We start from the raw sequence: 24055 nt of genomic DNA on the forward strand, positions 1-24055 counted from the left end.
ACGCAATAAGTTGAATAAAAGGACGTGTTTGTTACTGGATACTTTCTATTATATGTGTTTAGTAATATGCAACTATAATTATTATTTATATTGACATATGTCATAATTTAAAGTGCAATATTGTTCAGTTAAGGATACTAATTACGGTACCATTTTTTAAATGGACAATTAGAGCGCACTAGCATATTAGCCGCACCCACTAAATTTTAGAGCAAACAATATTTTCCCATATATTAGCTGCACCAGACTGTAAGCCGCAGATACCGTATTTTTCGGACTATAAGTCGCAGTTTTTTTCATAGTTTGGCCGGGCTCCAGTGCGACTTATATATGTTTTTTTCCTTTTTTATTATGCATTTTCGGCAGGTGCGACTTATACGCCGGTGCGACTTATACTCCGAAAAATACGGTATATACGTTGGGTTATTTACACAGAAAGATTCTGTAAATGTTTATTTACCTACATTATTGTTTACAAACGGTGCCTGTAACACGGCAGTAAAACGAATGATCAAACAAAACAGAAGTCATCTTCATGGACTCGCTAGCTGTGGAAGTTATCTCTCTAACCAGCTAAACAGACTCAGTAATTCCATGGTGACGTTTTGGTGAATTTACTGCGAAATTTGTGAAACTGAAACAATACAAAAAGATTGCTGTTGTAAGTTAATAATCCTAACACAGACACTTTTGTTAACATATTAGTTATTGCTAACGACGCCAGCGTCATTACATTACAATAGCACTTACAAATATGCATTAAAACATTCTTACAGACATCCTACATGGGACCGTTTACTAAGTATAAGCAGTTTTGGTTATATTGTAAAACTTATAAACTTTGCGTGGAGTGATAAATGAAGAATCCATTCGAGTAGACTCTATGGACGGCTAGAAGACTGAATGGCACTCCGGTTAAAACAATTAAAAAGGACTACCGGTAAATGGAAGGATACTGCAGAACCTGCAGTAAGCAAACTCGTCCAGAAGATGGCGCCATAGCACAAACAATTAAACACCTCATTGTATATGCTTGTTTTTTATATTTTAATTTTTTTATGGCCATCAGCAAAGAAAAATCCTTCAATTAGTCACATTGTCTTATAAGCCACAAGTTTCAGAGTGTAAGAACAAACTAGCGGCTTATAGTCCGGAATTTATGGTATGTTTAGCTTGTGCAATATGTTGTGTAGCTGCTAGCTTCTAGTAGCCCATAGCCTACCATGTTTACCTTTTGTAAAGAAAAGACCAACCTTGTGTGCTTGTTGGAGGACATTTAGATGTTAACTGGCTGTCCATCTTTGCACAAGTAAAAGTGCTGCAGTACTGCTTGTATCAGGGAGTTTAGATGCAAGCCAATACAATCCAATAATTGTCTTTTTGCTGATAATGGACGGATATCTAATATCAATTATCGGATCAAGACACCCTTACTATTAAACATCATGTATTATTTAGGTGGCCAATTTTTCTAGCATAGAAGAAAGTGTTCCCACTGACTTTGAGGACAAACCGGGTCGGGAATGGGATGACATCATTCCTGAGGAGCAGCGACGCAAAATAGAGGAGGAGGAGAAGCAGCGCGAAATGGATCTTTTCACGCTGCCCAGAAGCAGAAGTTCAAACAAGCGGGTAGGTTACAGGAACATACCTAATCTGTACTTTTACAAAGACCGATCACTTGGATTGTTTCAACTGTGACCTGTTTGCTGTAATAGGCTCAGGCCAATGACAGCGACAGCGATGCTGGTGCCAAACTGAAGCAGCACTCCTCGGGCTCTGAAAGCGAGACTGACGACAGTGACGAAGATAAGAAGCCAAAGAAGAGAGGCAGGCCGCGTGCCCGCAAAAATAATGTGGAGGGTTTTAACGATGCAGAGATCCGCAAGTAAAATATTGTTTAGATTTTGCTGTACTTCAACAATTCTTTGTTGATTTCACTTAAAACCTGTCATGTTCTTGATCATCCTCCAGGTTCATTAAGGCATACAAGAAGTTTGCAGCTCCACTTGAAAGGTAAGAGCGCTGGTTGAAAAATAATTGCCATGCTTCAAATATATACCTGCTTTTTGCTGTAAATGGTGTCACGAGATGACTGTAACTGTAACTTCTAATAGTAGTGTGTCTTTATGACATAACACACTACCTGCAGAGCAGGTATGACATCTGTAAAGTTGAGGTTTACTGTGGAATTAAAAGAGTGCGAAGCATTTGCTTGCAAAAGTTGGAAAACATTTCAACATGAACCTGAATGTTTGTAATTTTTTTATATTACTTGACATCTAGCACATTATCGGTAATTAATGTTTTTCAACGCAATAAAAGCATCTGTAGACCCAAAAGAAAAAAACTAAACCATCCGACTACCGTATATATACGTTCCTTACCATTGTGGTAGATTAATTTTGAATCAGAGTCACTTTATGTTTTGTTTTATATGCACATTGTACACATTTTAGGTCTTTAAAAACCCTCCACACACTGTTATTAACGTTTCACATATACTCTAACACTTGCTATGTTATCAAACACTTTATACACTCCTATGGGTACTGTTCACATTTGAAACAATACAATACCGAATTCTGTTACCAGGGAATCGATACCAGTACTCAACAGTACCAATTTTCGGTACTTTAATTGATATTGAGTGTTTTTGATCAAAAAAGTGTATTTTTTTATTGCAACATTTAAAAATGAGCTGATTATCATAACTGCTGTCCAGTTGTGATATCTTGTTTTACTATCACATTTCTGAGTCTCATTTGTATGACATTAAGCTGCAATTACAGTTGCAATTCCTGGACGTTAGATCGCAGTAGTGTATAGTTTAGGGTGTTGTTGGCTAGTCAGTTCAGCCTTTGCTAAATCTAGTCTTTTGTTGCACCCTAAAAAGTGTTAATACTCTAAGCGTTGTACTTATTACTCACTAGCTGTTTGATTGTAACGTGCGTCTTAGTTGTAGTTTTCTTTAACAAATTTGGAGGTGTTGAAATTGCCATGTAAAATTGCTAATGCTAATCAGTGGCATTTCAATAGCAAAGCCAATGTATATTAGCATCAAGCTAGCTTTTTTGGAAAAGTGGAGCCTTATTTAACTTACGTTGTAATGTAAAATGCAACATTACCAAGAGGTAGTTTGGCTGAGTCGCTCTCAGTGTTGCTTGAGTGATCGCCAAGTGCCAATGTGCTAAGAGCCGAAGTGCGTGACGTCCCGAGCAGCCTAGGTCCTGAAACATGGCACTGTTGGATTTTACGTGACTCACTGCCTGGTAGGACTGGCGGGATTTGGTCGGTGCCAAAAAGTACTGGATTCACTAGCCGTTCCTACACTTATGTACCGTAATACAAATATAAATACCCACGAATGATGGCACTAAAATTAGCTGCATGTTGATAGGGATGTAACGATATAACAATTTTCTATTTGTGGAGAGGCATAGCTCGGTTGGTAGAGTGGACGTGCCAGCAACTTGAGGGTTCCAGGTTCGATTCCCGCTTCCGCAATCCTAGTTACTGCTGTTGTGTCCTTGGGCAAGACACTTTACTCACCTGCTCCCAGTGCCACCCACACTGGTTTAAATGTAACTTAGATATTGGGTTTCACTATGTAGAGCGCTTTGAGTCACTAGAGAAAAGTGCTATATAAATATAATTCAATTCAATTCAATTCTATCACTATTATTCTTATTATCACGGTGTTATTTAATTTGCTCAAAAAGTAACCTTGTTTCTTTTTGAGCAAACATTCAGGTTAATGTTAAAAAAACAGACACACAATATACATTTCTTGGAAGTAAAAACATTAAATATTGTTCTGGCTTCTAAAGAGCCATAATATTGTTATTTAAGTGTTAAAATATTTTTCATTTCTTCAGTTTTTATTTGTAAAGGTTTTAGAGCGTTTCTCCGTGTCATAGTCCTATGTGTATAGAGTGATCACTTTGTTCAAAATAGCACAGCTTTCAGGCTCAATGTGCACAATTGAATATCTTAGTTGCTCAGACAACAATGTGTATATAAGTTTAGTTTGTGGTTTATGATGTTTGTAATGGGGAAAGATGTTAATTTGTCTTGTATTTCAAGTTAGCATTACCGTATTTTTCGGACTATAAGTCGCAGTTTTTTTCATAGTTTGGCCGGGGGTGCGACTTATACTCAGGAGCGACTTATGTGTGAAATTATTAACACATTACCGTGAAATATCAAACAATATTATTTAGCTCATTCACGTAAGAAACTAGACGTATAAGATTTAATTGGATTTAGCTATTAGGAGTGACAGATTGTTTGGTAAACGTATAGCATGTTCTATATGTTATAGTTATTTGAATGACTCTTACCATAATATGTTATGTTAACATACCAGGCACGTTCTCAGTTGGTTATTTATGCCTCATATAACGTACACTTATTCAGCCTGTTGTTCACTATTCTTTATTTATTTTAAATTGCCTTTCAAATGTCTATTCTTGGTGTTGGGTTTTATCAAATAAATTTCCCCAAAAATGCGACTTATACTCCAGTGCGTCTCCGGAGCGACTTATACTCCGAAAAATACGGTAACTATCAATGAGCGCTAGCTTGCTTGCTAAATGAGCAATATCACCGGTCTGTGAGTATATCAATCACAGTTTTACGATAATCTTTATTTAAAACGATAACACTTTTAGCATAGCAATAAGGAGGTTCGCTTATCCTCTAATGATAAGCGGCTTCCTTTGGGGCTTGGATTTTGTGTCAGAAACCCGAGATGGCGCAGAATGTTTGGACGACATTGTAGTAATTACAATGGATACAAATGTTAACGTTAATAAACGAGTAGGCTCCATGTGGCTGAGCAATCAGCTGTCAGGACAGAGAACCATCTGTAGTTGGTCCGCCATCAGCCAATAGTTTGCTCTATACAATGTTTAATTGCTGCATGCGGTAGACGGCTGGTAATGTCAAATGCATGTTATAATACAACATATATGATATTTATGTTGTCTCCAGGTTAGAAGCCATTGCACGCGACTCTGAGCTGGTGGACAAGTCGATAGCAGACCTGAAGAGACTTGGCGAGCTCATTCACACCAGCTGTGTGGCCGCAGTGCAAGAACATGAGGAAAACCTTAAAGAGAACCCAGTTGAAGGTAAAGTGTTGGGACTTGTGTACTCCATCATGTTTATGCTCAAAAATGAGTAAGATTTTGACACCTGAAAATGCTGCGATTCCAGCTAAAGGTCCCGGGAAACGACGAGGAATCAACATCAAAATTTCAGGGGTGCAGGTCAACGCCAAATCCATCATACAGCACGAGGAGGAGTTTGAGCCCTTACACAAAGCGGTGCCACCCAATCCGGATGAAAGAAATAAGTAAGCAAACACACTCAAAACCAGAGACCGGTCGATGTGTTTTTTTCAGGGCCGATACCGAATATTAGCAGTCAAGCAGGTCGACATTTATTTTCAATAAAAGTTGGCTAAACATAAATGGTATACGTCAGTAAACTGCTGCACAAGGTTTTAAGTTTTTTACATTTTTTAATATTACAAAATGTCGGACCAGTAGCGACATAATGTTTTGTGCACCGCTAATGTTGTGTTTAATTTAGCACCAAAAACATCAGGGGATTTCACAAACACCTTTATCACGTGTGCCTAATGCTCTGGTGTAACAGGAGCATCAATATTTTCATTTTAAAATATAGAAAAATCTGCTGGGAAAACTGGTAAAAATATGATAGTTCAACTTTGCAATTACTCAATTTAATAACATTTTATAAAAGTTAATGGATTTGATTAAGGTTTCCTTATTGTAAACATTTAAATAAAATAAATTTTGTGCTCCTTTACGTAACTTATAGTTGAGACATTTTTCAAGCTGGCTGGCATAATTTCTTCCTGGATGTTACAGAAATTTTGAGAAGGTTTGAGCTTGCTGCCTGTTCTTATTTACTTACAGTACAGCGTAAATCTCCTATTTGTTATTTACGCAAAGTTTGGATTTATGACATATATCTCTTCTGTCATCTTAATGTCCATCCATTTCTGTCGATCACGGAACATGAAGCTCTGCACGCTGCTTTAATGAGCTGTGAGTGTTGCGGACGGAGGCTTGTCGAGGTACTCAATCGCTGCAGTAGCAAAAAACAAACAAAAAGGGGCCAGAAAAACGGGATATCCTGGCAAAAGTGTAACGTTTTGACATGTAAGCAGATGAGACCAGCGAGCGGCGCAGTAAAAACAGCTGAGCAGACCAGCGAAGAATTCTCACAAGAACTCAAATAAATTCCTGTCAGATATCGAAACATATTTGGGGAGAATGTATGACAATGACAGTATTTTTTATTCTTATAGGGGAACTGCACTTGTTTGGAATTTTGCCTGTTGATCACAATCATTATGAAAAGCATCACGATGATGTTTTTTTGTTTTTTTTGCATTCTAAATATTAAATAAATGCAAACAAAAGTCCCCTTACAATGGATAAATAAATAAATGATAAATGGGTTATACTTGTATAGCGCTTTTCTACCTTCAAGGTACTCAAAGCGCTTTAACAGTATTACCACATTCACCCATTCACACACACATTCACACACTGATGGCGGGAGCTGCCATGCAAGGCGCTAACCAGCAGCCATCAGGAGCAAGGGTGAAGTGTCTTGCCCAAGGACACAACGGACGTGACTAGGATGGTAGAAGGTGGGGATTGAACCCCAGTAACCAGCAACACTCCGATTGCTGGCACGGCCACTCTACCAACTTCGCCATGGAGGCATTGAGAGCTGCTCAATTCTGCCCATAAAGCCCTTAAAAACATGCAAATACCTCCATCGAAGTTTTATATACATGATGTAAGTATATATGTAATGTAGTAGCTGGCAAATTTATTATAACATTTAGTTTGTATGTATTTGGCTCATTTTACGCACACATGGGGCATTTATTTCAAAAACCTATCACGTTTGCTTTTTTTTTTTCATCACTGATTACTACCGGTACTCACTGCAGACTTGAAGAGAGCCAACAAACATAATAAAACATCACTTACTGTACAATGTCTGCTGTCATTAGGATGTCAACTGCAGGGATGTTCATATATTCCCATTTAGATGAAGAATATCTCATAATCCTTACGAAGAAACGGGATGGGGGGTGGAGGGAACCAAGCGTCTTGTGTCGTTCTGGCCATTTTCGGGTCCTAAAGTGTACCAACTTGTCGGAAAACCTACTCAGACTTCTTTTGTCCAGGTGAAATGCATGATTTATGATCAAGAATAAACTTACAGGAAGCGAGGAAACAACAGACCACTCGATGATGTAAACATAGGGACACTGGAAGACAGCACGGTGCGCTATAAGTAGTTTGTCTGCTGTACGTGGACTTTTATTTACGTTCATTTAATATTTAGAATGCATTTAAAAAAATCCATCCATCGTCATGTATTTCATAATGATTGTGAATTATAGGCATATTTGCAAAAAAAGTGCAGTTACCCTTTAAATTAAATTAAAATACTTTTCTCATGCAGAGCAAGCGTATTGGTGCTTGAGCAGATGTTATTACCATCTACTTCATAAAAATATTTAAATACTAAATACTAGGGCTGTGAATCTTTGGGTGTCCCACGATTCGATTCAATATCGATTCTTGGGGTCACGATTCAATTCAAAATTGATTTTTTTTTCAATTGAACACAATTCTCGATTCAAAAACGATTTTTTTTCCCGATTCAAAACGATTCTCTATTCATTCAATACTTAGGATTTCAGCAGGATCTACCCCAGTCTGCTGACATGCAAGCAGAGTAGTAGATTTTTGTAAAAAGCTTTTATAATTGTAAAGGACAATGTTTTATCAACTGATTGCAATAATGTAAATTTGTTTTAACTATTAAATGAACCAAAAATATGACTTTTTTTTTTATCTTTGTGAACATATTGGACACAGTGTGTTGTCAAGCTTATGAGATGCGAAGCAAGTGTAAGCCACTGTGACACTATTGTTCTTTTTTTTTTATATATATAAATGTCAATGAGGGATTTTTAATCACTGCTATGTTGAAATTGTAACTAATATTGATACTGTTGTTGATAATATTAATTTTTGTTTCACTACTTTTGGTTTGTTCTATGTCGTGTTTGTGTCTCCTTTCAATTGCTCTGTTTATTGCAGTTCTGAGTGTTGCTGGGTCAGGTTTGGTTTTGGAATTGGATTGCATTGATATGGTATTGCTGTGTATTGTTTTGTTGGATTGATTAATAAAAAATAAAATAAAATAAATAAATAAAAATTAAAAAATTGATTTTTTAAAAATGAGAATCGATTCTGAATCGCACAACGTGAGAATCACGATTCAAATTTGAATCTATTTTTTCCCACACCCCTACTAAATACTGGTATCATATGTTTATATATTGTATCTGCTGATGTAGTTCTCTTGTAGTTTTAAAGAAAAAAATTGACAGGTGTACGTCAAAATGCCAAATAACGATAATTAGTCGATCTCTACTTAAAAATATTTAGGAAGATCTTGTGCGTCACAGCTGACTTTGTTTTGATTGTCAACAGGTTTACGCTTACATGCAGAGTCAAGGTAGCACACTTCGATGTAGAATGGAATGTGGAAGACGACATTCAGCTCTTACTGGGAATATATGAACACGGGTTCAGCAACTGGGATCTGCTTAAGACCGATCCTGACCTCAAGCTGGGCGAAAAGGCAAATATCATATATGAAAGCGTATTCTTACTGCTGTCATCGTTGTGGATGGAGAATGACTTGTGTTATATCTGCACAGATTCTTCCAGATGATCCTGGCAAGAAGCCTCAGGCCAAGCAGCTGCAAGCTCGAGCAGAGTATCTTCTCAAGCTGCTGAAAAAGGAGCAAGACAGTGGAGATCTGTCGAAAACAGGAGATGAGGTGTGCTGAAGTCAACATGTGGAGTTCATCAGCACAGCTCGCGTCACATTTCCATCCACACTTATCTAGCCTCTTTCCCTTGTAAGGTCAAAGTGAAGAAAAGGAAGCCCCGGGTAAAAAAGGAGAAGGTCGTCAAGGATGAGCAGGGTAATGACATCTCATCTCCACGCTTGTCCGACAATCCGTCAGAAGAGGGCGAGCTCAAGGTTCGATATTCTCCCTTTTTATACGTCTTTTGGAATTTGTTATGGACAAACAAGTCTCATTCATCCAAGTCATTGTACTCTCAGGGCATTGAATCAAGTAGACAGGCTAGAGGTGTCCTTAACATCCAGATCAGGGATGTCAAACTCGTTTTCATTGAAGGCCACATTGCAGTTATGGCTGCCATCAAAGAGCCGCCTGTAGCAGCGAAAAAAATATGAATTTGCCTATGAATTAGATTTTTATATATAAAAAAAATGTACATACTGTGTAGAAAAAAATCTGTTGATTTTACAGTATGAAACTGGCAACTCAGTCATCAGAATTTTACTGTAAAATGTAGGGTTTTTTTTCAACATATTGTAGTAAATTGAAAAAGAGTACCATTATTTTTTTACGAATAAAAAAAAAAGAATGCTTAGTCTCCGGGAATTGTACTGTAAAATTTATGGTGGTTTTTACAACATATTTGTGTAAATGGAAAAACAGTACCACTGTTTTTTTTGTAATTTTTATTCTGGCCACTGAGCCGCCAATTTTCTACCATTTAAAAATGTGGCACCATTTTTCCATTTACAGTAATACACCATAAAACAACAGCCATAGATTTTACGGTAAAAAACTGGCAGCTCAGTAAAAAAAGTGGTAGTTATTTCAATCTACTTTAAAATTATATGTAAATTTTACCGTAAAATCTATTATCATTTTTACAGTGCACAATTTGATAGATAACTTGCACTGAAATCATAAAACATGTGGATATTTAGGTATTGACTTTTATTTTGACAAAAAAAATGAAAGTATGACAATATAATATTTGTTGCAATACTCAACAAAAATAGGAGACATATAACCTTAGAGGAAAATCTTACATAAAACATCTGTATGCATGTACCACACTTAAGAGTTTTAGCATATCAGTATGTGAAATTAAATTATGGAATGGACTAAACAAAGAATGTACTAATACGACTCAGTTCAAGAGGTTGTTCATACTACGCGTTTTCTAAGTATAAAGAAGAAAAATATTGATTAATATATTGAACTGCATTGGAAATTGTATATAATTCATCTCATGAGAATCAGAATTGATTTGAAGACTTATAAAGATAATTTCTGTATTTGGAATTTACTACAGAATGTAAACTGTTACAAGATGACAACATGAAGTGAACATATCTGTTAGAAATTGATATGAAGTGGAAAAGGGTAGAATTAAATAAGCCTTGCTTCTTCCTACTACTTTTCGAACATCCATCCATCCATCCATCCATTTTCTACCGCTTATTCCCTTCGGGGTCGCGGGGGGCGCTGGAGCCTATCTCAGCTACAATCAGGCGGAGGGCGGGGTACACCCTGGACAAGTCGCCACCTCATCACAGGGCCAACACAGATAGACAGACAACATTCACACTCACATTCACACACTAGGGCCAATTTAGTTAAGAGAAATTATAACTTTCAACTTGTATAAATGTATCACAAGTAAATGTATGCATATTCAAAATACATTGATATCATACCATACCGGATCCTATTAAAGTTTAAAAGGTGTATAATTTCCTGCAGTACATATTTTTTTTGTCAAAATGGAAAAAGTTAATGATTTAAGTAAGAAAATATAAGGTACTTTATTGACGCATATTTTTTCCAGGCATTTGCGGGTCATATAAAATGACGGGACTGGCCAGATCTGGCCCCCGGGCCTTTAGTTTGACATCTATGACTTAGATAATCATAAATAAAGTCTGCTCAAATGATGAAGAATGTCTTCGAAGACCACCTGAACAGTCCAGTGCAATCGATTCAATGCCCTGAAAGCCAGTTAAGGCGACACACAACTACCGGTAAATATTGTATATTGTTTGTTTTTTCAGGAGGAAGGAGCAGAGAAGTCACCTGCCAAGAAAAGACAAAAGAAGAAGGACAACAAGGAGAATAAAGAAAAACAGGGAACCCCCAAGAAGGAGAAGGAAGGCGAGAAGGAAAAGAAGGTGAACAAGGCAAGAAAAGAAAAGGTAATTCACCCTTAATGAAACACAACACCTGCTGTTGTATACAAGAGCTGTAAGTAGGATCACTATCGGTCGATTTCAATGAAAAAGTAAGTGATCGCCCAATGCCGATTGGGGCCCCTTTCAATGCAGATCACAAAAATGATCCCCGCTGGTTGATCCTTTACTTTTGTTTAGCCGGCTGACAGAGGCAGCGAGCAGCTAGCTGTGTACGTCCAAACACAGGGTTTTGCCGCTCTTGTAAATTAATTATCATCACCTCCTTTGTAGCAAAAAAAATACATTTCTTACAAGTATTATAATCACTGTAGGACCGGAGGAGGTGGCCAAATACAGAGTAAGAACAAACAGGAGCAGACAAGAATGCGTGCTAATCGCTAAACCAGCCTCTAAGCTAGCTTGAACAGACACAAGAAATAAGTGCTTAATACATTTTAATTCGTGTGGATGGATGCGCGTTACAGCAGAAAGTATGTAGCTTTTAACAAGAATTTCAACAAGTAGATTGGGGTTTTTAAACCTTTTACCATCAAAACTGGAACCGCTAATATGATGTGCAGTGCATTTTTCAAATTATCGTAGTCTTGAACTATAGAGAGTATTCCAATGTTTGGAATCTACGCTTTTGAGTGATATACGGGTTACTACGATAATCTACGTCACAGCAGCTGCAAGCAGACGAGGCAAGAAGCAGAGTGGACGGGGTTTGTTCAGTGCAGCCAGCCTGAGACGTATCAGGGAGGAACATGGAAGCAGATTTCTACAACAAAGTTCTATTCTGAAGAAAAGTGATATCATATGGATTATTATTACATGGATCTGTGGGTGTTTTTTTGTCTTTTGCGTTCATGTTTCGCCGTGTTTGTTGCATTTTGCTTTATTGTAAAAGATCGATCCCGAGACGGTCGTCCAGGAAGTAAAGAGGAGAGACGATCATATTTGCTTAATATTCACTGTTTTATTGTTCATTGTTAATATTACAAATCCCACTTCATTTATTTTCATGTGCATTATTTTATTCAGCGAAAAGGCTGTAAAATTCCATTACATTTTTTGAGGTTGGTCTGTTATAATATTTTTAGCATTCGATCAGCCATATTGTGTGTTTTGCTTTTACCTTTTACCTTTTTCTACGGCATTTTAGGAATTTATTTAATAAAATTATCACGGTTATCATTATTATCACGGTATTTTTAAAATGTGCTCAAAATTCTGAAAAAATATTTATACTGAAATCTTTTAACCAAGTTTTATTTAAAAAAAACACAACACATTCAAAATGATTTTCATCAACCTCAATTACCGTATTTTTCGGACTATAAGTCGCAGTTTTTTTCATAGTTTGGCCGGGCTCCAGTGCGACTTATATATGTTTTTTCCTTCTTTATTATGCATTTTCGGCAGGTGCGACTTATACTCCGGTGCGACTTATACTCCGAAAAATACGGTAGAAATTGAATGTGCATATGAAAGCAACAAAACCATTATAAACAAAGTAATATGGCAGAAAAAAATATATACTAAAATAAATCTGAAAACTGTGCAAGATAGCACTTTATAGACACAAGGGATAAAACCCCCCCCAAAAAAACAATGTAAGAATTTTGAAAGATGGCATCTGATGGCCATAAGACGTAACTGCACTTTTTGTCCATATAGATAAAAATAGTGTTCATGTATGAGATCTGGGGCTGCCAATTATGGCCAAAGTAATAATTAAGATTATTGTTATCAATATTGAAATCATGATTACTGATTATGTAGAGCAGTGTTGGGGTGTGAACTTAATACCATCATGTCATTTGTAATGTCTAATAAAAAGGCTATATATAAACGTTATCCATATATCTAAAGACAAATATATATTTTTTAAATTCTTTAATAATATCAACTTGTCAGCTTTTTGTCATTACATGATGCCTTCATCTCTATTTTTACATTTTCATAGAGGGAGTTTTTTTTTTAATTATTAATTTATTTTTAACTTTTAAGTGATAAAAGTTTGTAAATCAAAGTTCACAAAAAGAGGGGTTTGTAAATTGAGGTTCCACTGTACTATAATTTAGTTTGCATATTTGTATATATTACTCTCTATCAATTACATTTAGCTTGTAAATATACAAATACTTTAATTTGTTTTCTGTACATAACAGGCATTTTTCTTGTAAGTTTCAGTAGAACTGCACATTGTAGTCTTTTTCTTACATATTGATTTGTTGTGCATTGTCCAGGCTAAAGGAGCCAAAGGGAGGAAAACCCAAGGGCCAGTCCACATCACCGCCGGCTCTGAGCCCGTTCCCATCGAAGGAAAGGAGGACGATGAACTCGACCAAGAGACTTTTAGTATTGTGAGTTTGTTGCGCAACACAAGTTTGATGCGTTTCTTTTTTTTTTTTGAATAAGTCAGTCGTATATCTGTCGTCATTTGTAGTGTAAGGAGCGCATGCGGCCCGTGAAGAAGGCCTTGAAGCAGCTGGATAAACCAGATGAGGGCTTGTCGGACCAGGAGCAGCTCCAGCACACACGCACATGCCTGCTGAAGATTGGAGACCGAATCACAGAGTGCCTTAAAGCCTACAACGACCCCGAACACGTCAAGATATGGCGACGGTACGATGATTCCATGTAATTTTTCAATATATTACATTTAATACTATGGAACCTCAATTTTACGAACTTAATTGGCAAAACGGAAAATGTGTATATTGAAGCAAATTTCTGCATAATAAAAATGTAAATACAAAATAATGGGTTCCAGCCGCAAAAAAAGTAAATATTTTAGTGAGGCTTTGTACACTTTGAACACAATATAAAGTGCTATACAGTACTGTATATCAAAAAAACATAACAAGGAGGTGATGAATTAACTATCTCTTTATTAACAACAACAAACTGAACTGTCCTTTGTATGCGCTACTCTGCCAACACACACTCACATACAGAAGTCCCTTTGGTGCCCTTACAAACGATCAGAAATCACAAAAATCCTTAACTTTAACAAACATATTGCTACAATAAAAACATTTAGAAAAGTAAAATCCAGACATTCACATGGTCAAAGGAGGTGCTGATGAAAAAAGAAGCAGACTGAGGGATAAGGGAGCGATCGGGGGGAGGGGAGTGTGCGCGCGCTTGAAAAACGCCCCGCTGAACGAGCGGTAGCTCGTCTCCCTCGCTGTATTTCTCGGGAAAAGTCTGGTATAATCACAGTTAAAACTTGCTGTGGTACGACGTCTGCTTTGGCGGTTCTTTTTTTATTTTTTATTTTTTTTTTAAACTACACAGCGATTCTTTCCTTCTTTTGGGACTCATATTGAGTTAGTAAAATGGACAAAACTTGTCAAAAGGCGAATAAACACAGAAAAGGCACACCTGATGAAGCGCTGAGAAGTGACGAGTAGTGTACAACGCGGCATGTGACATGGAAGGCTGCGCCACCCCAAAAATTATGCGCCCTGCTTTTTGCCTGCAGGCGTGACACAGAATGAATGAAGTACCGTATTTTTTGGAGTATAAGTCGCACCTGCCGAAAATGCATAATAAAGAAGGAAAAAAAACATATATAAGTCGCACTGGAGTGAGTATAAGTCGCATTTTTTGGGAACATTTATTTGATAAAACCCAACACCAAGAATGGACATTTGAAAGGCAATTTAAAATAAATATAGAATAGTGAACAACAGGCTGAATGTTATATGAGGCATAAATAACCAACTGAGAACGTGCCTGGTATGTTAACGTAACATATTATGGTAAGAGTCATTCAAATAACTATAACATATAGAACATGCTATACGTTTACCAAACAATCTGTCACTCCTAATCGCTAAATCCCATGAAATCTTATACGTCTAGTCTCTTACGTGAATGAGCTAAATAATATTATTTGATATTTTACGGTAATGTGTTAATAATTTCACACATAAGTCGCTCCTGAGTATAAGTCGCACCCCTGGCCAAACTATGGAAAAAACTGCGACTTATAGTCCGAAAAATACGGTACACAGTGACATGGTCTGCACACAAAGGCATATTTGTCTCAGTACCTAAATCGAAACGTTTGCAAGTAGAGAGAGGGGTTCTTAAATCGAGAGCCCAACATTTTGTCCTGTTTTCCACAGAAACCTCTGGATTTTTGTGTCCAAATTCACCGAGTTTGGCGCCAGGAAGCTCCACAAGCTTTACAAAATGGCCCAGAAGAAACGATCACATGATGATGAGGCAAGTGGCTGACGAATGTAGCACTCAGTGTTGGAACTGCTTGATGGCGCAGACCTTCAACTTTTTGATGGACTTTTCCAGAAGGAGCTGAAGAAGAAGGACGACCCCGCAGGCAGAGTTAAAGCTTTCCGGCCCGAAGCCTCCAGTTCCAGTCGGGATTCCTCGGGACCGCAGTCAGCGTCGTCCCACTCGGCAAAGTCAGGTCCACACGGGCACCACAGAGACCCTTACAACATGGGCAACAAACGCCACTTTGGCAACGACGGTACGTGGAAATATTTACATTTTATTTATTTTCCTGAACAAAGACTACTACTAGAGGTGTAAAAAAAAAAAAGATTTTCGAATGAATCACGATTCTCATTTGTAATGATAGTTAATCAATTAAAAACATTTAAAAATAGATTTTTATATTTTTTAATTTTTTTATTTACGGTAGTTATTTTTTTTAATCTGTCATGTCCAGGTACTCAGGCAAATCATATTGTTGATATGGATGATTTGCTGTACAGATAATTGGGATAATTGTTGCCTTTTTTGTATTTGACCTTGTTAAATGTTTGGGAATCATTTTATTAAACAATACCAGTTTTCTTTTAAGTAACATAAACAGGTATCAGAGCTGTTTGTCTACTTTTTGGAGAAATGTCGTTAATCATAGAACTGGCATTCAATGTTATTAAAATACTTGATTTTGAATTGACAATCGAATTCTGAATCAAATCGTTAACCCCTAGAATCGAATCGAAACGTGTGATGCCCAAAGATTCACAGCCCTAACTACTACTAGTGAGACTAGTGACAATGTGTGATGCTAGATCAGAATTTAGAGTACTGATAGACCAGAATGTACAATAATATTGCAATACTTGACCTAAGTTCATGATACTACTGTAAACTAGCGTTTTCCATGCTATTGCAATTAGGGGTACACTAGGGATGTAACAATATGAAAATTTCATATCTTAGTTATTGTGACCAAAATAATTAAAGGTTATCATTATTATGGCGTTATTGTTGAATGTGCTCATAAGTACTTATACACAAAGAAATCTTTTGACCAATTTTTTTTTTTTTTAATAACTGAAATAAATAGACACTATTTTGCTCGTTTTGTGTTTGTTATACTTCTCTGATAGTGTTTTAGTCTTAATATTGTATCCGTTTTAGTGGCTAAGCTTTTATTGTTTTAAATATTTATTTCTACTGTAGCACTTTAAGATTTATTTAAATGAAAAGTGTGTAACAAATAAAGTTGATTATAATCATTTATTAATTCTGGCGGGTGTTGTGGGGTCCTACACTGTTCAGTGGTCATTGAACGCACCCCAAAACAGTATACAAATACATATCGATCACTCTGTTCTAAGAAAGCACAGCTTGTAGGTTCAATGTGCACAAATGAATAACTTAGTTGCTCAGACAGGAATGTGTTTATATAAATTTAGTTTAGGTTATGTCTTTTCTTAATGGAGAAAGACGTTATTGTGTCTTATTTTCATGTTAGCATTCAAGCTAGCGTGCTGGCGCCAGTCAGTCTGAGTTTATCGAAGTGCAGTTATCAATCACGATTTTTCTATGATTTTGATTTAAAACGGTAATACTAACCGTCGGGAGTTTTACTGCGGTTGTCATTAATACCGTTTATCGTTATATCCCGAGGGTGCACGGGTGGTTATGAGGAATTATGACGTCACAACGATAAATCCGAAAACCAGTATCGGGAAAAAACACGCTCCAATGAGGCGAGATTATTGTTGCTGTGCTGTAGTCAAATCAAGCGCCACTTTTCTCCAGCGAGCGCTGTAAACAAACATGGTGTCGACCGTGTAGGACTTCATCTGTGTTTTATAGGAAGACCTTTCACTCGCGATTTGCACCAAATTTCTGCGAACATTCCACTGGGAGGGAAAAACATCGTACTTCAACACATCAATCTTTATCAGCCACCTGAAATGCCAGTATCACTGCGACAGTGTTTTGAAAGCCTACGAAGACGCCTGCTGCTTCAAAGACATTTGTGCACATACTAAATCCAAATTTAATAAACATTACATATCAATAAAGGATTGGTATCTGTATCAGTATCGACTTGGGAAAAAAATATTGTGCATCCCTAATTGATGATACCAGACCAGGTTTTAGGATATTGGATTGGATCAGTACAATACTATTGCAATACTAGACGAGGGTTTCTGATATTACACAAGAGATTTTTAAATACTAGACCAAAGTGTGTGATACTAGACTGGAGCTTACGCTACTGCAGCAGTACCTAGATCAGGGTTTACGTCATAATTACAATTCTTGAGGGTTTGGGATACTTGACTATGATTTACGATAACATTGAGATACTAGAACAGGTTTGTGTCACAAGAACAGGTAAAGAAATACTAAACCAGGGTACGCAATACTACCGTATTTTTCGGACTATAAGTCGCTCCGGAGTATAAGTCCCACCGGCCGAAAATGCATAATAAAAAAGGAAAAAAACATATATAAGTCGCACTGGAGTATAAGTCGCATCTTTTGGGGAAATTTACTTGATAAAACCCAACACCAAGAATAGACATTTGAAAGGCAATTTAGAAAATAAAGAATAGTGAACAACAGGCTGAATAAGTGTACGTTATATGAGGCATAAATAACCAACTGAGAACGTGCCTGGTATGTTAACGTAACATATTATGGTAAGAGTCATTCAAATAACTATAACATATAGAACATGCTATATGTTTACCAAACAATCTGTCACTCCTAATCGCTAAATCCCATGAAATCTTATACGTCTAGTCCAGGGGTCGGCAACCCGCGGCTCTTTGATCACTCTGATGCAGCTCAGCTGCATACTTGCCGACCCTCCCGATTTTCCCGGGAGATTTCCGGATTTCGGTGCCTCTCGCAGAAAACTCCCGAGATTAATATTCTCCAATTTTCACCCTAGCAATAATAATAAGGGCGTGCCATGATGGTACAGCATTTAGCACCCTTTACAATCTGTACATACAGCGTGCCAGCCCAGCCTTTTGTTGTATGCATCTTTTGCTTGCACATGCAAGTGACAGCAAGGCATACTTGGTCAACAGCCACACAGGTTACACTGACGGTGGCCATATAAAACAACTTTAACACTCTTACTAATAATGCGCCACACTTTGAAGCAAAACCAAACAAGAATGACAAACACATTTTGGGAGAACATCTGCACCTTAACACAACATAAACACAACAGAACAAATACCCAGAATCCCATGCAGCCCTGACTCTTCCGGGCTACATTATGCACCCCTGCTACCACCAATCCCCGCCCCCACCCCAACCCTGCTCCCCCACACATCAACCCCCTCCCTCCGTGCGTCGGTTGAGGTGGGCGGGGTTTGGTAGCGGGGGTGTATAAGGTAGCCCGGAAGAGTTAGGGCTGCATGGGAATCTGGGTATTTGTTCTGTTATGTTACGGTGCAGATGTTCTCCCGAAATGTGTTTGTCATTCTTGTTTGATGTGGGTTCACAGTGTTGCGCATTATTAGTAAGAGTGTTAAAGTTTTTTATACCGCCACTGTCAGTGTTACCTGTGTGGTTGTTGACCAAGTATGCCTTGCTGTCACTTACGTGAGCAAGCAGAAACCCCATACAACGTGTGGCTGGGCCGGCACACTGGTTGTAGTGGCCGCTAAATGATGTACCATCACAGCACGTTCGAGAGAATAGTTGCCCTGAAATTCTTAGTCTGTCGGAGAAATCGGGAGGGTTGACAAGTATGACGCTGTCAAGCGCCATTCATATAAAACTCGCGGGCCACACTAACATTTAATTTACATATTAAGGTGTGGGCCGCGTGTCTGAGACCCTTGGTTAATACATAGCACAAAGCAAAAAAGAAACTTTGTATGCAGTGTTATTTCATTTTAAATTTCAAAAGATTTTTGTGGCTCCCATTGTTTTCTTTAATTTGTGAAACTGGTCAAAATGGCTCTTTGACTGGTAAAGGTTGCCGACCCCTGGTCTAGTCTCTTACATGATTGAGCTAAATAATATTATTTGATATTTAACGGTAATGTGTTAATAATTTCACACATAAGTCGCTCATGAGTATAAGTCGCACCCCCGGCCAAACTTTGAAAAAAAACTGCGACTTATAGTCCGAAAAATACGGTAGTTGCATATTACTTACACATACAAAGTCTCCAAAGCAGAAGCGTATTTGAAAGTATCCAGTAAAAAATGTGTCTGCATCATTCAACTTCCTGCATCTTAAATTAAGGAATTATTGTGGGTAGGTGCCGCCAAAATACCAATTACCACGCCACTTCAACTTAAAGACAGCACAAATCAATTCCAAATAGTTCATAGTGTCATGTACATAGTGTATATATAACCCCCCCCCCAATTTATTGTATATAATGTTTTTCAAATCACCTGACATGTATACAGTGTACATGTACATAATTTATAAAAAAAAAAAAACGTAATTTTTTATATACATGTTACAGGTTATACATCTTTTATTATTGAATGTATCAAATGTGATGAATATTTAATGGGCCACAATGGAAACAAGCCTTTTGGCTTTTTGTGCCATCCATTTGCCTTTTTAAAGCATTATATGGATTCAATTATTTAAGATGTCAATAAACCTCTCAGTCAATCAATCAATCAATCAATAATATGTTTACAATGAAAATTATGATTCTTAAGGGTTTGGAATTTGTTTTGGATACTTGACCATGAGAGTGTTATGATACTAGACATAAATGCAATACTATTGTGATACTTAACCCATGGTACACAATATTTTAACCAGGTTTTTACAGTACCAGACCAAGTTTCCTGTATTTGTATTGAGCTCAACAGACTTCAAATATGACCAATGCGTGAATAACTTTGATTTGGAGTAAAAATGTGCTCCACTCTACAGACCGAGGAGACTGGCAGAGGGAGCGCAAATACAATCACCCCGGCAACAGCAACCCGTCGTGGCAGGGGGAGCGCCACCATCCGTACGACGGCCACCGCTACAAGGACCACTACGGCGACCGGCACTCTCACGGGGACTCGTATCGCAGCTCGGGCGGTTACCGTAACAACAGCTCCCCCCGCAAGAGGCCGTATGACCAGTATAACAACGACCGCGACCACAGGACCCACCGGCCGTACTATGACAGGTGACTTGAAACACGGCACATTATGCTGCGCTGTGAACATCAAACCTTATAGTCTGTAGTAGTGGTGTCCAAACGTCTTCTACCAAGGGCCGCGTACTGAAAAGGCAAAGCATGCGGGGGCCAATTTGATATTTTTTTAATCTGTAAAAAATGCTGAAAACAGAAATGATACTTAAAGACAGGTCTTTGTGTCAGCTTTGTATTGTATCCGATATCAGCACAAATGGTACATAAGTCAAACAGAGAACAATGCTAGGTATGAAAAACATTTACGTAATTATTGTTAACTGTACAGAATGGACTTATACTGTCTTTAAGTTGAAATGGAGTGATAATTGTTTTTTTGGCAACACCTAGTGGTCACTAATTTATTTAACTGATGATGTAGTAAGTGCAGTGATGCGGACACGTTTGTTACAATAGTAATATGCTGCTGCCTTGGAGACTTTAATTTATTTAATATTATTTGATACTTACTGACAAATGTTGTGTTTTAAACTGCAATATTGTTCAATTATGGACACTAATTATGTATGTCAATCTTGCGCTAATCCCATACTTGGTATTTTGTATGTATCAGATCGATATCCGATATCAATATCATATCGGACACCCCCAGTTATTAGTATCAACATTTAAGCTTTTTCTAACTGCATTGTCTTTTTGTTGTTTTTCTGGCATTGTTAATTGTTATGTAGAAGTGGGGGAAATAATCAGACATGGACGATTATAAAATTGATTCGTAAACTTCAATAATTGGTAATAGATTTATTTCTAGTAAATAAAGTAATTCAGACAGTTTTAAAATTTTGCTGACTGCAGCGAACCTAATCACAGAGAGATCAGACCAGCTCCTTTATTAGGGAACTTGTGTTCCAATTTTGCAAACATTTCCATACATTTAATACTTGTGATTACAATTTCTTATTACAAATGCAGTGTTTCTAAAAGTTCCTCTACTGCAGACCGCCTTCTTGAGCGATATCTTTTATAATCGAGCAAGAGCAACAAAGATGCAACAAACACGGTGAAACATAAACGCAAAGGGTAAAAAAACAACCACTGATTCGATATAATATCACTGTTTTGCAGCGATATTACATCAAGCATCATTATCCAGCATTATCTGCTGGTCACATTGTACAAACCCCGTTTCCATATGAGTTGGGAAATTGTGTTAGATGTAAATATAAACGGAATACAATGATTTGCAAATACTTCTCAACCCATACTCAGTTGAATGCACTACAAAGACAAGATATTTGATGTTCAAACTCATAAACTTTATATCTTTTTTGCAAATAATAGTTAACTTAGAATTTCATGGCTGCAACACGTGCCAAAGTAGTTGGGAAAGGGCATGTTCACCACTGTGTTACATGACCTTTCCTTTTAACAACACCCAATAAACGATTGGGAACTGAGGAAACTAATTGTTGAAGCTTTGAAAGTGGAATTCTTTCCCATTCTTGTTTTATGTAGAGCTTCAGTCGTTCAACAGTCCGGGGTCTCCGCTGTCGTATTTTACGCTTCATAATGCGCCACACATTTTTGATGGGAGACAGGTCTGGACTGCAGGCGAGCCAGGAAAGTACCCGCACTCTTTTTTTACGAAGCCACGCTGTTGTAACACGTGCTGAATGTGGCTTGGCATTGTCTTGCTGAAATAAGCAGGGGCGTCCATAAAAAAGACGGCGCTTAGATGGCAACATATGTTGTTCCAAAACCTGTATGTACCTTTCAGCATTAATGGTGCCTTCACATATATGTAAGTTACCCATGCCTTGGGCACTAATGCACCCTCATACCATCACAGATGCTGGCTTTTGAACTTTGCGTTGATAACAGTCTGGATGGTTTGCTTCCCCTTTGGTCCGGATGACACAATGTCGAATATTTCCAAAAACAATTTGAAATGTGGACTCGTCAGACCACAGAACACTTTTCCACTTTGCATGAGTCCATCTTAGATGATCTCGGGCCTAGAGAAGCCGGCGGCGTTTCTGGATGTTGTTGATAAATGGCTTTTGCTTTGCATAGTAGAGCTTTAACTTGCACTTACAGATGTAGCGACAAACTGTATTTAGTGACAGTGGTTTTCTGAAGTGTTCCTGAGCCCATGTGGTGATATCCTTTAGATATTGATGTCTGTTTTTGATACAGTGCCGTCTGGGGGATCGAAGGTCACGGTCATTCAATGTTGGTTTCCGGCCATGTCGCTTACGTGGAGTGATTTCTCCAGATTCTCTGAACCTTTTGATGATATTATGGACCGTAGATGTTGAAATCCCTAAATTTCTTGCAATTGCACTTTGAGAAACGTTGTTCTTAAACTGTTTGACTATTTGCTGACGCAGTTGTGGACAAAGGGGTGTACCTCGCCCCATCCTTTCTTGTGAAAGACTGAGCATTTTTTGGGAAGCTGTTTTTATACCCAATTATGGCACCCACCTGTTCCAAATAAGTGTTTGATGAGCATTCCTCAACTTTATCAGTATTTATTGCCACCTTTCCCAACTTCTTTGTCACGTGTTGCTGGCATCAAATTCTAAAGTTAATGATTATTTGCAAAAAAAAAAAATTTTTTAATCAGTTTGAACATCAAACATGTTGTCTTTGTAGCATATTCAACTGAATATGGGTTGAAAATGATTTGCAAATCATTTTATTCCATTTATATTTACATCTAACACAATTTCCCAACTCATATGGAAACAGGGTTTGTATATCACAGCCAGTTTAACTGCATATCATGACACGTATTAACTCATATGTCACATAAAATAAGTACAGATTTTAACGATTGGAATCATTTCTATAGTTTGAAAACATTGAGCGGGCTGCATTGAGGTGATCATTATGTTGTATAATGCCCAGGTAGCCCAGTTAACTGCATTTTTTATGCTGTTTTGCAAGACCTTTGTCACATGACTTCAAACTTGACACTTCATTGGCTGGTTCTTAGACAGGATCGATTGCTTTAGCCTTATTTTACCGGAAGTGAGTCTTGCTTTTTGAAGGAGCAAATTTTTCTACAGACTTTTTCAGCACTGAATTTTTTAACACATTTTTTTACACTGAATTTTAAAACATAGAATATTTTTCCAATTAAATTGTCAGCATATTTTGATGTAAAAAACATTTGTTCACAGAATTCAAACGCAATAAATTCAGTTACATAGAAACTCAATGGACGGCGAGAGAACTGAACGGCTCCTCTACTTCCGGTTCAAAGCTTTAAACAGCAGGAAATGCTTGTAGGCATGCACCCGGCTGCACCTGCAGTGAGCGAACTCGTCCAAAAGATGGCGCCCTAGCACAAACAACACACCATTTAAGTGTCTTTGTATGTGTTTAATGAAAACTATATGCTTCATGGCCGTCAGCGAAGAAAAATCCAAAAATTAGCCGCGGGAATTGCTCTGGAATTGAAGGTAGATGTGTCTTTATATACAAGTATAAAAAATTTGTCATAGCTGTTTATGCAAATTATACAATGACGTCATATTGACACCCGTGCCCCCGCCCTTTCCGCCACA

General features: G+C 37.6%; 1 protein-coding gene across 3 annotated transcripts in view; it reads left to right on the plus strand.

Moving 5' to 3' along the window:
- The window catches only part of chd2 (chromodomain helicase DNA binding protein 2), a 68536-nt gene that overhangs the window by 43356 nt on the left and 1125 nt on the right, over nt 1-24055 (plus strand). For all 3 annotated transcript variants that reach the window (XM_061925046.2, XM_061925047.2, XM_061925045.2), the window contains 14 exons: nt 1459-1632; nt 1719-1888; nt 1975-2016; nt 4996-5135; nt 5221-5359; nt 8562-8712; nt 8792-8914; nt 9001-9120; nt 10996-11136; nt 13365-13481; nt 13565-13743; nt 15255-15354; nt 15436-15619; nt 20270-20516. In XM_061925046.2, the coding sequence (XP_061781030.2) occupies nt 1459-1632; nt 1719-1888; nt 1975-2016; nt 4996-5135; nt 5221-5359; nt 8562-8712; nt 8792-8914; nt 9001-9120; nt 10996-11136; nt 13365-13481; nt 13565-13743; nt 15255-15354; nt 15436-15619; nt 20270-20516 (2027 nt within the window). The remainder of the gene's footprint in view (nt 1-1458; nt 1633-1718; nt 1889-1974; nt 2017-4995; nt 5136-5220; nt 5360-8561; nt 8713-8791; nt 8915-9000; nt 9121-10995; nt 11137-13364; nt 13482-13564; nt 13744-15254; nt 15355-15435; nt 15620-20269; nt 20517-24055) is intronic.

This window comes from Nerophis lumbriciformis, linkage group LG29, assembly GCF_033978685.3.
Source record: "Nerophis lumbriciformis linkage group LG29, RoL_Nlum_v2.1, whole genome shotgun sequence".
NCBI classification, from domain to species: domain Eukaryota; kingdom Metazoa; phylum Chordata; class Actinopteri; order Syngnathiformes; family Syngnathidae; genus Nerophis; species Nerophis lumbriciformis.